The 17,981-nt window shown below is 45.9% G+C and overlaps 1 protein-coding gene across 1 annotated transcript in view; it reads left to right on the top strand.

The window, feature by feature from the left end:
- The window catches only part of LOC126262829 (putative phosphatidate phosphatase), a 418,821-nt gene that overhangs the window by 251,606 nt on the left and 149,234 nt on the right, over positions 1-17,981 (top strand). The window contains exon 4 of the mRNA XM_049959681.1: positions 13,081-13,406. Within this exon, the coding sequence (XP_049815638.1) occupies positions 13,081-13,406 (326 nt within the window). The remainder of the gene's footprint in view (positions 1-13,080; positions 13,407-17,981) is intronic.

Raw genomic sequence — 17,981 nt, 5'->3', positions numbered from 1 at the left:
CTTTGTGATTAATTACGCAATTAGGATCGATCTTTGCGTCAGTTTCTCGACCAAAATAAATAAAGTACACTAACCTAACCTTCCTCTCCCGCATCTAGACAGGTTTCATGTGTTGGGGGTGCAATTGGGCATTCCGTCCAGGAGCACCAGGGATCGAGTCCCAGAAAGGGCTCCGGCATTTTTAATTTCACGCCAATTCCCGGCTGGGTGGGTGGGGAGGGATGTGAGTTTAGCCATAGGACCAAGAAATTCCCGCCGACTCTGACGTCAAGGAATGGACTCTCTCTATGTCACAACCCGCTACGGTAATAACGACTAGAGAGGCAACACGTGCCGGATACATTGCGTGCGTAGAGAGAGATGGCGCTAACTCTCTCTCTCTCTGTCACAACCCCGCGCCGGTAATAACGATTAGAGAGTCAACACATTACATTGCGTGCGACCTTGTCGACTAACGATGCTTTGGAAAGGTGACGGTGTTATGAAAACATTTCATGTCTAGCGCGTATACGTAGGCGGGGGTGGGGGGAGGGGGGTGGGGGGTGGCGGGGGTTGGTTACGGTATTTTGGAATGGTACCGGCTTGGAATGGGACCGGCCTTGTTACAATACTCAGCTCTCCGACCTACTGTATCCTATGCAACATCTCTTCATCTCCAAATAACTACTGCAACCTACATCCTTCGGAACCTGCTTTCTGTCTTCATCTCTTGGTCTTCCTGTACGATTTTTACCCCCAGACGTCCCTCCAGTACTAAATTGGTGATCCCTAATGTGTTCTGCCGACCGATCCCCTCTTCTAGTCAGGTTGTGCCACAAATTTCGTTTCTCCCCAATTCTATTTAGCATCTCATTAGTTACGTGATCTATTCACCTAATATTCAGCATTCTTCTGTAGTTCCACATTTGAAAAGCTTCTGTCCTGTAGTTGTCTAAACTGTTTTTCTTCCAGGTATAACTTACGTACCTGGCTACACTCCTTACAAATACTTTCAGAAAAGACTTCCTGGCACCTAAATCTGTATTAGATATTAACAAATTTGCCTTGTTCAGAAACGCATCTCTTACAGTTGACAGTCTACATTATATATCCTCTCTACTTCGGCAGTCATCAGTTATTTTGCTCCAAACAGCAAAACTCGTTTACTGCTTTAAGTATATGGTTTGCTAATCTAATTCGTTCTGCATCACATGATTTAATAGCGAAGATAATCACAAAGCTACGAGTCAGCACAGTAACGTAAGTGTAAATGTCTCTAGCTTTGCAGATCATGAAGTGACTAAAAAAACATATCACAAGATAAAATAACTTATTCAGTACATTAATGGTGACAAAAGTTTAACTGCGATTAGGGAATGATATTCAATTGTAGCAAAAGTAAAATAAGTAAATATAAGACAAGGGTATGCACTTGGGGAATGAGTGAAAGGAGAAGCCACCTGGGAGAATTTTACACAGAGTACAATAATCATTGCAAACACTTGGCTTAAGGTGTCATAAAAGAAGGTTGCAGATGTGGAAAAGATCTGGGGACACTGAAAAGTTTCAGACAGGATATAAAACGGCAAGTTAAAGATTCAGAAGGCATATTTTAAACTATAGAACATTTCCAGGTGCAAAAGTGGACTCTGATCATAATTCATTACATATAAAAATGCAGACTAAAGCTGAAGAAATTGCAATAAGTTACGAACTTTTTCAGCAGTGGACGCGAAAGAGTAGGAACAGTTGAGAAGGAACTGAGACAGATATTATTCAGTCTGTACACTGAGCAAGCAGAGAAGGAAGCCATGGTGAAATTTGAAAAAGGTGCTTTGATACGTTCATTATTAATATAATTTCTGCTATTCCTCATTGTCTCCGTGTTTGTTTGTTTTACTCTCACTTCACATATTTTGCTCTTTAGACTGTTCGCTCTATTGAACAGATCCCGTAATTATTTCTCACTTCAGTTTCAGTAAAGATAGCACTGTCATCGCCTAATCTTATTCTTGATATTCTTTCACCCTGAATCAATCTCAATCTCACTCCCTAACCTTTCTTGCATTCTCAACAATGCTTCTTCAACTTACAGGTTGAACAACAAGGAAGAAACACTGCATCCCTGCCTCATGGCCTTTTTAATCTGAGTACTTTTTCTCCTCTTCTTGTATTATTAACGTACCCTCCTACCAAACGGTGGTTGACAAATTGATAATTCAAGGATTAGTCATGCTTTCATGATATCATAATTGTTGAACATTTTGCAGTATGTACTTAGTGGCGCAACGAAATGCGCAACTAGTGCTTCTGTCGGAAGCATTTGAAAATTTAGAATCAAATAACTACTGTTAACCTGCACCAGAACTTCCCAGAGAACCATATACTTTAATCAATCCAGCTTATCCAGTGAAATATGCCTAATTACGTTAGGCGTGAATTTTCTGGAATGTTTAGCGAATTAAGCTAGACTGTTAAATCGTCTAGTTTCATTTCTCTGAATTACACCTAAATGTAATTCAAATATAATATCAGTATAGTATAAAGAAAATGCCGTGTACGAAGAAGGTAAAATCCACTCGTATATTGCCGGTACACTGACCAGCCTGTGGTTATAGGCAGTTTGCCATGCTTGTTTAGCCAAATCCTGGGCTGGCCTTCGGATTTCTCCTCAGAGGGTATAACACATCACAAACGATGAAAAACAAAGTTTTCACAGACAGATGGTGTACACGACTTCCCTTCCTTAGGTTACCTCCACGACTGTGGTGTCAGGAAGGCCGTCTGGTCACGATGTTAAACAGTGAAATCAAAATTTGTCAAATCCTGCGAAAGCGAACCGCCCGCTACACGGGATAGAAGTTAAGTAAGAGATGACGAGTATATCACCTACACTAAAAATACCGCAACACCATTAGTTTGTAGGACAATAACCTGCAAAGTACTGTCGGGTTCCGTACTTTTACACAGAGACATACTGATTCGTAACAGTTCATCTTGCCGACAAAGTACACGCTATTCTACCAAACGATAATGATACACATGTTCGATAGAGGCAGGAGGCTCTGAGCACGTTCCGTTGACAGAGGCAGGCGCCCTCGGGGACCACAACTCTGGCGCGATATTTTATCAGAGTTATGCCAATCCCCGTATCGCCTGAATTGCCTAACCCGTTTTCCGTAAACAGTGAATCTCGTTCCTTCCCCCCCCCCCCCCCTCCTCCTCCTCCTCAATACGATAAGCCGCCGACTGAATACCGGTGACACTTGTTAGCTGCACACTATACCACAAGGGGCCACGAACAGTCTCTACCAGTGGACTGTTGGCTACAACTGACTCTTATCAGTCTCAGCTCAAGAATTAAATCCGCAATCATTGTTGTCAGTGCCGAGTGCTGTATGAGATTCTGGTGGTGTACTGATGGCAGTATGCAAAAATGTTTCACACAATACTAATGTTTTCACCATGTAATCCTTGTGAAGTACTAGCGATGGTTTTAATGCACTGTTTCCCGTTGCTGTAGATATTGTAGACTTCACACACGTTCCAGATCTATAATTCGATCTACAGCTGAATTTGGACTATTTTCGAACCCTCTGGCAGATTAAAACGGCACCGCACCGGGACACAAACCCAGAAACTTCCCTATCGCGGGTAACGCCCTGACCGAATGAGCTATCCAGGCTCGAATCTTCTCCCCCCCCCCCTCCCCTCACCTCCTCGTCTCTCTTCGTCTCCCCCAGTACCATGCTCCTAGTTTCCAAACTTCAGACCAGCACTCCCGCATACATCATATGATCAAACCTATGTGGCTATGGTCGCAGGTTCGAATCCTGCCTCGGGCATGGATGTGTGTGATGTCCTTAGGTTAGTTAGGTTTAAGTAGTTCTAAATCTAGGGGACTGGTGACCACAAATATTAAGTCCCATAGTGCTTAGAGCCATTGGAACTATTTGAAAAGTATGTGGACGCCTGTTACTGGACATTAATATGGGGTGCGTCGACCATTCGCCTTTACGACGGCTACAAGTCTGCTCCGGAAACTTTCAATGAGCCATCTCAAAGATAACGGATGTGTAACGTATACACTTCTTGTGAAATGAACTTTGAAAAGTTCTCAAAAGAATAAAATAATACTGTTCTACGAAGCATTACTACAATACCTGAGAGGTAACAGTAATAATGGGATCACGCCGTAGTAAAACGTAATACATATTCTCTGATCACTCTTCATTTCCCGTTACGGTGATATTTCTCAAGACATTGTTGTACAACTTGATTTTTCGATTCTTCTCCTTCCGTATGATTTTCGTTGCTTGCGTGCAATGACAGCTTTTAAAGGTTACCAAGAGCAGTGTCTCAATGGTTAAGGCGTTTAATTCGTATTCGAATCTAGTAGGGCTCGACCCTCATTCGGACATCCAGTTTCCGCAGTTTTCGAAATCAACTGAGGCGAATGCGTGGTGATTTCTTCAAGAGCGCAAAAGTCGCAACCATTCCATTCCCTCTTCTGCTGAGCCAGCGCTCCGTCTCCAGCGACATTTGAAGTCCACAGGAGGTTCTAAATGAATTCAGCATGCATGCTACTAATGAGGAAATAACTGAATAGAGAGAGAGGTGGAAACAACATGTGAATAGTATGAGTGGTTTGAGACTACCAAAAAAAAATCCTGAACTACAACCCCAAAAGAAGGAGAGAAACAGGTCGGCCACGGAAGGACGTACAGAGACTGTGAAGATGGTGAGCCATATGCCTAATCTCTGTGCGTAAGACTACGACGACGACGATGAATAACATCAGGTTCTTCATTAACATCTCTTTCCTCGAGTAAATAAAATGAATGAAAATGAAATACCAATCACATTTCTGGCCACTAAAACTCCATCTAATTATTGTACTTTATAAGCCATCTCGCGATGTGTGGCAGAGTTATGATGGACATAATTATCATTTAACCCCGTTTCTTCTTCAGTTCACTAATGGATCTCGAATTTCTCTGATTACTGTGATGATCGCCAACCTTCGCAGCACACAGACAGGTTCGATTCCCCATACCGCGAGGGATTTTTCCTCGGTCGAAGGACTGGTATGGGGTTTACTCAGTCTCACGAGGCCTGCTGAGGAGCCACTCGACTGATCAGCAGCGGTTACAGGGTCAAGAAACCCGATGACGACAGGCGGAGCGGTGTGCTGACCACACGTTCCTCCATACCGCATCCAACACGGGGGATGACACGGTGGTCCGTCTACGCCCACAACCCAGAACTTTAATTTACTACCCTGATGATCATTTCGTGAAGTATGCGACTGAGGCAACACTATGTCGCTTATCTCTTTTCGGTTCGCATGTCATCTCAATTCGACAGTGAATCTCCCCAACTTTCTCGTAGCTCTGCCAGTGAACTTGGATGAGGATCTTCGTCACGAACCCGTACCTGAAACAAAGCACGGTGCTCGTCTTTGGATCTTCTGCATCTCTTCCATTAACCTTGCTTGGTAAGGGTGCCGCTCTGACGAACAAGAACTCACAATCTAGAAAGGGCGCTCAAACATTTTTGCACAGTCATCTCTAGTTCTGTTTATGTTTTGCAGGAGGAGAATGAAATTTTTTGTGAACATACTTGGAACATTTAGCTATACATTGAGCCTACTCAATGTAGCCTCCATCAGCTCTGATGCATCTGGCCCATCGTTCTGTCCATGCTTTTCACAATATATAAAAATGACCTAGTAGATAGTGTCGGAAGTTCCATGCGGCTTTTCGCGGATGATGCTGTAGTATACAGAGACGTTGCAGCATTAGAAAATTGCAGCGAAATGCAGGAAGTTCTGCAGCGGATAGGCACTTGGTGCAGGGAGAGGCAACTGACCCTTAACAAAGACAAATGTAATGTATTCCGAATACATAGAAAGAAGGATCCTTTTGTTGTATGATCATACGATAGCGGAACAAACACTAGTAGCAGTTACTTCTGTAAAATATCTGCGAGTCTGCGTGCGGAACGATTTGAAGTGGAATGATCATATAAAATTAATTGTTGATAAAGCGGGTGCCAGGTTGAGATTCATTTGGAGAGTCCTTAGAAAATGTAGTCCATCAACAAAGCAGGTGGCTTACAAAGCACTCGTTCGACCTATACTTGAGTATTGCTCATCAGTGTGGGATCCGTACCAGGTCGGGTTGACAGGGGAGATAGAGAAGATCCAAAGAAGAGCGGCGCGTTTCGTCACAGGGTTATTTGGTAAGCGTGATAGCGTTACGGAGATGTTTAGCAAACTCAAGTGGCAGACTCTGCAAGAGAGGCGCTCTGCATCGCGGTGTAGTTTGCTGTTCAGGTTTCGAGAGGGTGCGTTTCTGGATGAGGTATCGAATATATTGCTTCCTCCTACTTATACCTCCCGAGGAGATCACGAATGTAAAATTAGAGAGATTCGAGCGCGCACGGAGGCTCTCCGGCAGTCGTTCTTCCCGCTAACCACACGCGAGTGGAACAGGAAAGGGAGGTAATGACAGTGGCACGTAGAGTGCGCTCCGCCACTCACCGTTCGGTGGCTTGCGGAGTATAAATGTAGATGTAGATGTAAATGCACTTTGGTAAAATTCTGGTGATTGTCTTCTACACCATCGCTTGACGCAGGAAATAAGGTCTTCCTCACTATAAAATGCTTTACTGCACAGGTGGTGGTGGTGGTGGTTGTTGGGATGTTTAAGGGGGACTAAACAGCTAAGGTCATCAGTGCCCCATTCCAAAAACAGGCGAGACATAAATTCGTGGAGCAGGGAAAACCCCAAGGGGAAGGAGACTCCCCCCCCCCCAGGCACTGAAAGAACACAAATTAGGCAACGAACACTACAGACAAGAAGAGTACAGATGAACACCAGACAGAAAGAAACAGAAGAAAAGAAGATGGCCGAAGACTGGTTGACTGACCACGAGAACAACAAAAAAGGGAAAGAGTCAACCATCTTACAACACACTAAAATCGGCAACCAAATATGAGAGACTCGAGAACAAGAGACACAGAAAGAGAAAGATGCAGGACCTCCCTAAATGGAACTATAAAAAGGACTACCATGGATAAAATTTAAAACGTTGTCAGCCATGGAGGCATCGTCGCATAAAACCAAAGGCAAAGTGCCCGGGAGATTAAAAGACTGCCGGAGGGTGCGCAGTCGGGGACACTCCAACAAAATGTGGGCGACCCTCAGCCGGGACCCACACCGACACAGGGGGGGATCCTCCTGACGCAAAAGATGGCCGTGCGTCAGGTAGGTATGGCCGATGCGGATCCGACGGGATGACAGAGTCCCTGCGAGAAGCCCGCAGGGAGGAGCGCCACACATCGGTCGTCTCCTTGACAGCCCGCAGTTTATTCGGGGATGTCATGCCACGCCACTCAGCAGTCCACATCCCAAGCACCTTACGGCGGAACACCAGCTGCTGATCGCGAGCCGTGAGGCCGATCTCCAAAGCTGGGGCGTCGATCGCCCCTTTGGCCAGCCTGTCAACACGTTCGTTCCCCGGGATGCCAACGTGACCTGGCGTCCAAACAAAGACCACCGAACGACCAGAACGGGTAATGGCGGAAACAAACTCCTGAATAGAGGACACCAGAGGAGAAGAGGTATAGCAGCGGTCGATGGCCTGGAGGCTGCTCAGGGAGTCACTGCAGATGACGATGGACGTACCTGAGCAGAAACGCATATGCTCAAGAGCGCGCAATATGGCCACCAGCTCTGCAGTAAAAATACTGCAGCCAGCCGGCAAGGAACGCTGCTCAACATGGGCAGCGTGAGCAAAAGCGTAGGCAGTGTGACCATCAACCAGGGAACCATCAGTGTAGACAGTCTCACAGCCCGAAAATGAGGCGAGGAGCGCAAGAAAACGGCGACGGAGGGCCACAGGCGGAACCGAGTCCTTGGGTCCCTGTGCCAAGTCCAGACGGACGGACGGCCGGGGCAAACACCAGGGAGGCGTAGGTGCACGGACCCGGAAGGGAGGCAGAAGAGGGAATGACCCCATTTCCGACATCAGGTGGGTCTTCAGACGACCAAAGAGGTAAAAATCAGACGGAGCCAAGTCCAGACTGTAGGGAGAATGAGGAACAATTTTCCAACCCATTTTCCTGATTTTCTCCTGCGTCATAAAGGCTGCATGAAGTTAGACATTGTCATGGTGTAGTTTGATAAGCTGAACCTGAAGCTGTGGTCTGTGGGTCTTGATGGCACGTCGCAGCTTGTCCAATGACAAACAGTAACAGTCCCGGTTAATTGTGCAGCCAGGTTCCAAAAAGTCCATGAAAATGACACCACACTGATCCCAGAAGAAGGAGGCCATGACCTTTCGGCCTGTTGTTCGCGAAAGTCTTGGTTTCTTCTTCCGAACGGAACCCGGGTGATGCCACTCCATGGATTGGGTTTTGCTCTCAGGTTGGGACAAAAACTACCATGCTTCATCCTGGGTAATGACGCCGTCAAAACACTGTTTCCAGTCTTCAGTAAAGATCTTCATGAGACCCTCGCACACATTCTTCCTCATCGTTTTCATTTCTCTCGTCAATAATCTAGGCACCCAACGTGCACAGATTTTTCTCTACCCTAGTGACTGTACCAGTGATACCACACTACTCAATGACAAACGAGTCATTTCAGCAAGCTGTCGTGTCGTCACACATCTCTCATTTTGGATTATTTGATCAATCGTCTCCTTATTCACATCACTCACTGCCGTCGATGGTCTACCACAAAGTGGATTGTCCAGTAGAGAGACATCACCTTCTTTAAACCTCTGCAACAACCGCTGGGTACTGCTGCGATCCACTGTGTCCTCCCCATAAACAGGGAACAACTTCCTGTGAATCGATGTGGCAGAGTCATCGCCGGTCTTGTAGAGGAACTGCATCACCGACCTTTGTCGCAACCTGACATCTACTTCACGGTCCATTATGGCTCACCTGCAAATAAAATAAAATGCTTTTATGTACCAACTTAAAGCTAAATGTTCCAAAAAATTTCATTCTCCTTCTGCAAAAAAGTAAAAGAATTACGGACGGCTGTGCATAACCTTTTTAACGCCCTTTGTACATCTAGTTAACATTGTCCACAATCTACCACACTGTTCATGGTGAAACATACCACTACCGGTCAGTCCCTTTCCTGTTCCATTTACAAACTGAGTGAGTGGAAAACAACTCTTTATGCAGGGTGGTCAGAAACAGTCTGAAAAGCTTGAATGGGTGCTGCGGGGGAGATTGTGCTGACAAATAACTGTTAATAAAAAAAAATCGATACGTTGCACTGTTTCCATGTTATTTAGCACTGAAGATAGGCAATCTGGTCGTTGTGCGCGCAAATTGAAGCACTGGCATATACATAAATCCGGTAAAACATGAGTCATCACTTGTTCAGATGCGCACAACGACCTGAGTGGCTAACTTCAATGCTAAATAATTCAGGAACGGCGCAACGTATCGAATCTTTTTATAAACAATTATTTGTCAGTACTACGTCCGCAGCAGCGCCCTTACAAGCTTTTCAGATGTTTTCTGATCACCCTTTATGTCTCCATTAGAGCCCTAATTTCTCTTGTCTTCTCGGCTCTTACGCAAAATGTACATTGACGGCTGCAGAATCGTTCTGCAGTCAATCGTACGTCTGAGTGGGGTACTGTCAAGTGGGGGGGGGGGGTGCCCCAGGGATCAGTGTTGGTGCCGCTCCTGCTCCTTATTAATGTAAATGATATGCCCTCAAGTATTACAGGTAACTCAAAAATATTTGTTTGCTGATGACACTAGCTTTGTAGTATAGGTTGTTGTGTGCAACATTGGCTCGTTTTCAAATAGTGCAGTTTATGACGTAAGTTCATGGCCTGTAGAAAATAAACTACCGCTAAATCACAACAAGACTCAGTTTTTACAGTTTCTAACTCACAATTCAACAAAATCTGGCGTTTTAATTTCACAGTATGGGCACATAATTAGTGAAACTGAACAGTTCAGATTTCAAGGTGTTCAGATCGATAGTGGTTCAAATGGCTCTGAGCACTATGGGACTTAACATCTGAGGTCATCAGTCCCCTAGAACTTAGAACTACTTAAACCTAGATAACCTGAGGACATAACACGCATACATGCCCGAGGCAGGATTCGAACCTGAGACCGTAGCGGTGGCGCGGTTCCAGACTGAAGCGCCTGGAACCGCTAGATCACTCCGGCCGGCTCAGGTCGATAGTAAACTGTCGTGGAAAGCCCACGTTCAGGAAAGACTTAATGCTGCCATTTTTACTACTCGAACGGTATCAGAAGTGAGTGATGGTTCGACACGAAAATTAGTCTACGTTGCTTATTTTCATTCGCTTATGTCGTATGGTATTATATTTTGGGGTAGCTTTCCCATTCTAAAAGGATTTTTTTTTTTTGGCCGAGAAACGGGCCGTTCGGGGAATAAGTAGTGTAATTTCACGAACCTCTTGTCGACCCCTGTTCACGAGTCTGGGTATTTTGACATTGGCCTCTCAATATATATATTCCTTACTGTCGTTTTTTGTTAACAGTATTAGCTTATTCCCAAGAATAAGCAGCTTCCACTCAGTTAATAATCGGCAGAAATCAAACCTCCATTTGGATCGGACTTCTATAACTCTTGTGCAGAAAGGTGTGCAGTGTACTTGTAGTGCTGCATCCATTTTCAATAATCTACCACTAGAATAAAAAAATCTTATCAGTAATACACACGCTTTCATATCGAAAGAGGAGTTCCTTGAAAAATTAAGCTGATTCTTGTTGTATTTTGATTGAGTTTACTTAAACTTATGACCGGCTGCGGTGGCCGAGGGGTTCTAGGCGCTTCAGTCCGGAACCGCGCTACTGCAGCGGTCGCAGGTTCGAATCCTGCCTCGGGCATGGATGTGTGTGATGTCCTTAGGTTAGTTAGGTTTAAGTAGTTCTAAGTTCTAGGGGAATGATGACCTCATATGTTAAGTCCGATAGTGCTCAGAACTATAAACTTATGGCTTGACTTTGCGAGGTGCTGGGTGCTAGCAGTGTATTTTACACTAAATTCTTCTAGAATCTTCATATGGAAATGATGCTCTGAGCCCCCCCCCCCTCCCCTTTTCTAACTCCGACTGTTGCTGTTGCACATGGATTAAGAAGAAACGCGACCTGACTGTAATCGACCCTGCAAGTGGAGTAGAAAAGAGTTTGGCACCTGCAATAATTTAATTTGATAGAAAGTAATTCGATAAAGGAAAGTTTCATTGACGTAGTGAGAAATGAAAGGGTTACTCTAGTGATCAACAGAATGAAAGTTCTGTCCAAAATAACAATTTGATTTATTATGACTAAACTCAAAATAATAAACAATACACATGAAACATTTACAATACGTCAAATTGGATACTCAAATAAATGCTGTTAAGGTGAAGTTGTCCATAAACTAGATTGTGACATTTATGACCAAGTGGTATGTGGAGCCAATTCCTTGCAACTCAATCTTAAGAGAAACACCCAGCCAACCCAACATTAATTGCTGCTACAGTAGTGATAGCTCAGACAATGAACACCCAAGACAGAACCACGTTAGAAAAGACGGGAACAGGCGCGCTCTGCTGAGCTCTGATTGTCAGATAACTAAATTCCCTAAACTGCTGGTGCTGCGGACATACTTTACCAAGCTATCTTCTTAACAGGAAGGAAACGATCTGGCGTACAGGCGGCGATGGCTGGTTGCTTCGACGTCGCGTCGTGGTGATGATAATGTCGCGAGTATAGCCCGAAACAAATTATCCTGGTCTGGTTGTTCCAGACTAAAGACTTTCTAGCAACACAAATGCGCCTCTGAGGGAGACGAAGAAGGCTCAGTGTACAATCACTGACGGTACAGTGTTTGATTTTAACAAGCGAAGTCACACAGTAACTCCGATACAGTCAACTTTAGCCAAAACTGCTCAAGACGGACAACATAGGCCGCTTGTACGCAGAACGCTCAATTGCCAACTGTACTCGGAAAGTTGCGTTGAAGTCGAAACTTCAGCAACTTCGTCAAACAGTTACAATTAAATGAAAGTATATTAGACAGCCAACGGAAGGCAGCGAGAGCTCAGTTTTGTAACCTACTCCGACCCTCTCATGAGCACCCGTACAAGCCGAACACAGAACATTCTCGCCCCCACGACAGTGGCCGTGGTTAAACGAGCAAATCAGCAACGCGAAAACCGGCGGGAAATTCCACTCTATTGCCGAAGCACTACTATTTCGCCAATGGAGATACTTGGCGCCAATTTCTGCCCCGATTTTGCTACGTCATGGATCTATCCCCTGAGCAATACAATCACAGTTATGGTTTTGCAGAAAACGCTGGGATTTGCCTGCCAAGACTGCCTGGGAACACAAGTCATTCCCACGCCTCGCCGGTAGCCCGTCAGAAAGTTTTTTCACTAAGTTTCTTCCAAGTAACGGAATCTCTAGCCCCAGCCGCTCCTTCAGGCCTGTTGTGGGAGTGTCGTGCACACTCTTATGACAATGTCAGCGTCTGGACAGCATCCACTCGACTCCCTCACACCCGTCGGCATAACCCTTTCAAGATCAGTAGAACCCGCCCGTCACCAGAGCACCCAGGTGATGAGAGACGCTGCGTGGGAAGTCCGCGTGTGAAGCAATAGCAGCGTTGCACCACATGCAATTACAGAGGAAAATATTCGTATCTTCTGAGTTCTCAATACTAGCCTTGTAATGACAATACTCGGCCATACTTCCCCAAATCGTATTACTCAGAGTAAGATATAAATATGAGAGGGGGCAAGTCACTGTGTGCGTCGTAAAGGCATGCTACCTCTCAACTTTCTTCGGTTTCATAAACATTTTATTTTTATCTGTTATTACTTTTACGTTGTAATTTCCTGTACTGACACATTCCATGACCTTGGAGATTTGCCCCTCAATTGGGTCCTACTTGTGTAAATAAAATAAAAAAAAGCAAAAGTGGGCCCGACGCGATATTAGGCGGTATCCCACGACTTTGTCCCATTGTAGAGCGACGACCCGGTGAGGCAGTGCCACGTGACTGAGGAGTGAGGCTGACGCACCCCGTGCTTCCGCAGGTGGTGGTTACGGAGCGCGTGGTGTGGGGCGCGCGGCCCCGCAGTGGCGGCGGCGGCGGGGGCGTGTCGTTATCATTGTGCTCGCGGCGCGCGGCGGTTCCCCGCTGGGTGTCGCGCGCCTCTGCGGCCGCGCTGGCCTTCCTGTGGGGCGCCGGCGCGCAGCAGCTGCTCGTCGATTCGGCCAAGCTGGTGGTCGGCCGCCTGCGGCCACACTTCTTCACCGCCTGCCAGCCCGACGTCAACTGCTCTGCGCTGCAGCCGCCCTACACCTACATCACCGACTACACCTGTCTCGGCACCGACCCGGACGTCATAGAGGAGGCGAGGTACGTAAGGCTACCCATTCACAGGCGACCGGCCACCCCTGCCGGGCTGGCCCGTCTCGACGATTCTATTGATTGCAGTCGGGTCCAGGGTCCAGGCTCCACCAGCGCACAGCTCGTATATGCTAGAGACTTTGTGCCAGTAGGGTCCACCGTGGAGTCAGACAGGTGTGTCAGTGACCCGCACAGTTGTGGAGCGGGGGGGGAGGGAAGGGGGAGAGTCAGCAGACTGGTGGCGGGGGGGGGGGGGGGGGGAGGGGCTGTAGACGAGGTTGGCCGAGTCATCGGCCAGTGAATTGGTGTCTTTGTTCTCAGACTGTTGTGACGCTGCCCCATGGGATACGGGCACTCGGTGATGCCCCTCAGCTCTCTTGCAGACAGGCGTATTTATATTCTGACCGGTAAAAGAACTGCCATGACACTTCAAACATGTGGACCTCTTTATATCAAGGTGACACTCCAGCGGCAAATATAAGGGGTGTTAAAAATAAATTTTGACCCTACGACTTATCTTAGAAGATAGATTAAGGAAAGGCAAACTTACGTTTCTAGCATTTGTAGATTTAGAGAAAGCTTTTGACAATGTTGACTGGAATACTCTCTTTCAAATTCTGAAGGTGGCGGGAGTAAAATACAGGAACCGAAAGGCTATTTACAGTTTGTACAGAAACCAGATGGCAGTTATAAGAGTCGAGGGGTATGAAAGGGAAGCAGTGATTGGGAAGGGAGTGAGACAGGGTTGTAGCCTATCCCCGATGTTATTCAATCTGTATATTGAGCAAGCAGTAAAGGAAACAAGTTCGGAGTAGGTATTAAAATCCATGGAGAAGAAATAAAAACTTTGAGGTTTGCCGATGACATTGTAATTCTGTCAGAGACAGCAAAGGACTTGGAAGAGCAGTTCAACGGAATGGACAGTGTCTTGAAACGAGGGTATAAGATGAACATCAACAAAAGCAAAACGAGGATAATGGAATGTAGTCGAATTAAATCGGGTGATGCTGCTGGAATTAGATTAGGAAATGAGATACTTAAAGCAGTAAAGGAGTTTTGCTATTTGGGGAGCAAAATAAGATGGTCGAAGTAGAGAGGATATAAAATGTAGACTGGCAATGGCAAGGAAAGCGTTTCTGCAGAAGAGAAATTTGTTAACATGGAGTATCGATTTAAGTACCAGGAAGTCGTATCTGAAAGTATTTGTATGGAGTGAAGCCATGTATGGAAGTGAAACGTGGACGATTAGTGGTTTAGAGAAGAAGAGAATAGAAGCTTTCGAAATGTGGTGCTACAGAAGAATGCTGAAGATTAGATGGGTAGATCACATAACTAATGAGGAGGTATTTAACAGAATTGGAGAGAAGAGGAGTTTGTGGCACAACTTGACCAGAAGAAGGGTCGGTTGGTAGGGCGTATTCTGGGGCATCAAGGGATCACCAGTTTAGTATTCGAGGGCAGCGCGGAGGGTAAAAATCGTAGAGGGAGACCAAGAGATGAGTACACTAAACAGATTCAGTAGGATGTAGGTTGCAGTAGGTACTGGGAGATGAAGATGCTTGCACAGGGTAGAGTAGCATGGAGAGCTGCATCAAACCAGTCTCTGGACTGAAGACCACAACAACAACAATCCTATAAGTTGGTAAGCGTGCTACAAACAGCGTGCAGAGTGGCTTGTAGGTGGTAGCATAGTTCAGATGCACACATACCGTCGCAGTATCAGTATAAAGATGGCCGCCCCACTTGCAACTTGCACCAAGGAAGAACAGCGTTGTGTTATTCGGTTTTTGCGTAGTGAAGGTATGAAACCTATTGTAATTCATCGACGAATGAAGGTTCAGTACAGTGATGCATGTTTATCATATATGTAGGAAGTTCGCAAACGGTGTGACTTCAGTGGAAGACGCTCCTCGTCCAGGTCAGGCACAACGAGTTTTGACTCCACAGAACATTGCAGCAGTTGAATCTATGGTGAAGGGAAGCTGCCGAGTGACACTGGATGACATTGCAGCATGTTTGCAGATTAGTCATGGGTCAGCACACCACAGTGTGCATGATGTGCTCCAGTTTCACAAAGTGTCTGCAAGATGGGTGCCACGGCAGCTGATACCTGAAATGAGAGAACGACGTGTTGATGCTTGTGAACAACTTCTTCGGCGCTTTGAATGAGGTGATGGCTTCCTTGCAAGGATCTTTACTGGGTTCACTTCCACCAACCGGAAACGAAGCGAGCGAGCAAGGAATGGCGCCGTTCCTCATCACCAAAACCAAACAAGTTTCGAACAGAGCCATCAGCAGGGAAGGTTATGCTGACTCTCTTTTGGGACAAAAAAGGCGTCATTTTGGAGCATTACATGCCTAGAGGGACCACTGTCACCAGTGCATCATACAAAGATCTCCTTTTGAACGCCCCTCATACATCTCTGCAATTCCTAAACATTTCTATGGTTAGGGTGCTGTGTTGCCATCTGTACCACTCAAGATCGCAAAAGGTTCCATGCTTTCTTAGTGGCTCCAATGCATCTCTCCTGTGTTCATCGTTTGTCACAGATCATGAGTTACTGATTCAATTCACGTTGAATTTCATTAATTTCAAACAGATCCGACATGGCCTCTTCCTCTAGTCTTAGAAGTGTAGCCAGGGGCGCTACCTTAAAGAGCAAATCTCGTGAACCCATCTACAGGACGATTAGAAACAGTTTGTAAAGCTTGTAAGGATGTTGCAGGAAAGGTTATGCTTCGAAATAATTGTTAGAAAAAATTTCGATACTTTGTGCTTTTTCGGAGTATATTAGCACAGTAGTCAGCCAATCAGGCCGTTGTGTATGCAAATTCAAGCGACCCGCCAGAAGTGGCACCGCCAAACCTGTGCTTCGTTTGCTTTCCTAAAACCGAACAAGACAGCGGTACAAAATGGGGATACAAAAAGAGGCTCGAACCCCGGGACAATACCTGAGCAGTCTCATGCGCTATCAACACTACGCTATGAGAGCAACTGACACTAATTGTTTCCGGCAGGCCACTTGAGTTGGCTCGCTCAACGGTCTGACTGGCTAATCTCAGTGCAATTAACTCTGAAACGGCGCAAAGTATCGAACTGTTTTCTTAACAATTATTCTTCAGCACACCCTACCCTGAAATACCGTTACAAGCTTTTCAGACTGTTCCTGACCGTCCTGTATATTTCCAGACCTTTTACGTTTGTTTATGAAAAACTGAAGAATGCCTTTCGATCCCGGAGATTATAAGCGAGGGGGGCGGGGGGTACCAGGCAAAATATGATGCGCCAAAGAAGTAGCATGTGTGACTGCGTCCTGTATGAGGTTGGGCATTGTCGTAGAACAAGAACACCAATTAGGACAGCTGTAATCACGATACTTCGGCTTTACAGCATTACTGGAGCTTTAAGATGGAGATTGCACATGCAGCTTATGACCATCGTTCACACTCTCAGAAAGCTCGAATCATTCATGTGAGAGACACGGGAGTGCCATATCGACAGACCATGCAGACAGTTGTTTGTTCTACTATGACTAAAGAGCGAGTCGTGACGGTATCAATCCTGAGCAACAGCTTAGCAAGATTAGTAGGCATGGGTCCTTCCATAAGGACTACACCACGATAACGTCGTAGGATTCTTCGACTGGCTCTGACGAATAGACAGATGACAACAGCTGAAATCCAGCCGAGTTCCATCACGAATCCTCGGGAACAGCGCTGATACCACACCACAAACAGCAAAGACCAGCATGGTGCAGTGCCAGAGTCTATTGGGATATTTCGTCTCATTGTGTGGCGGTCAGAGACGAGTATTTCTTCTGTTTGTGGCGATCAGATCGTTGACAACGTGTTTTTACACGACCTGATTGAAAGGTCACTCAAAGCAGTAATTCTCGAGACCTATACCTCCCAAACTCATAGTATCACTGTGACGGGAGGTACATGGCAACAAAAATCATTTGTCAATTGCAGAAGGGAGGCTGAATTCTCGCCACCATGTGACAAGAATGGTTAACCCTCTCGCCATAGCCTCCACGGCTAGGTTTCAAAAATGGCTCTGAGCACTATGGGACTCAACTGCTGTGGTTATCAGTCCCCTAGAACTTAGAACTACTTAAACCTAACTAACCTAAGGACATCACACACATCCATGCCCGAGGCAGGATTCGAACCTGCGACCGTAGCAGTCCCACGGTTCCGGACTGCGCGCCTAGAACCGCGAGACCACCGCGGCCGGCTGGCTAGGTTTCCAAATGGAATATTCCAGCAGTATAATGCAATAGCCCAAATTGAAGATCACACCATAAACATTTTGAGAAGTATACAGATCCTTGACTGGCCAGCCTGATCCCCTAATTTCCCACCTACAGAGCGTACCTGGGATGCGACGGGAAATATCAGGCTCCAGTCAGCAGTCTCCATGAATTGGCACATCATATGTTTCAGAAATGGCAAGAAATTCCTCAAGATGCCATTGGGAGGCTGTTTGCTATCATGCCACAAAGCAAACAAGACTGTATTCATGCCCGTGGGGGTCAACCTCCAGTTGCTGATGACTGACATCAGTTACAAATGGAATGAAAG

Source organism: Schistocerca nitens, chromosome 6, assembly GCF_023898315.1.
Source record: "Schistocerca nitens isolate TAMUIC-IGC-003100 chromosome 6, iqSchNite1.1, whole genome shotgun sequence".
In the NCBI taxonomy this organism is placed as follows: Eukaryota; Metazoa; Arthropoda; class Insecta; order Orthoptera; family Acrididae; genus Schistocerca; species Schistocerca nitens.
This window is presented reverse-complemented; position numbering and strand designations above follow the sequence as displayed.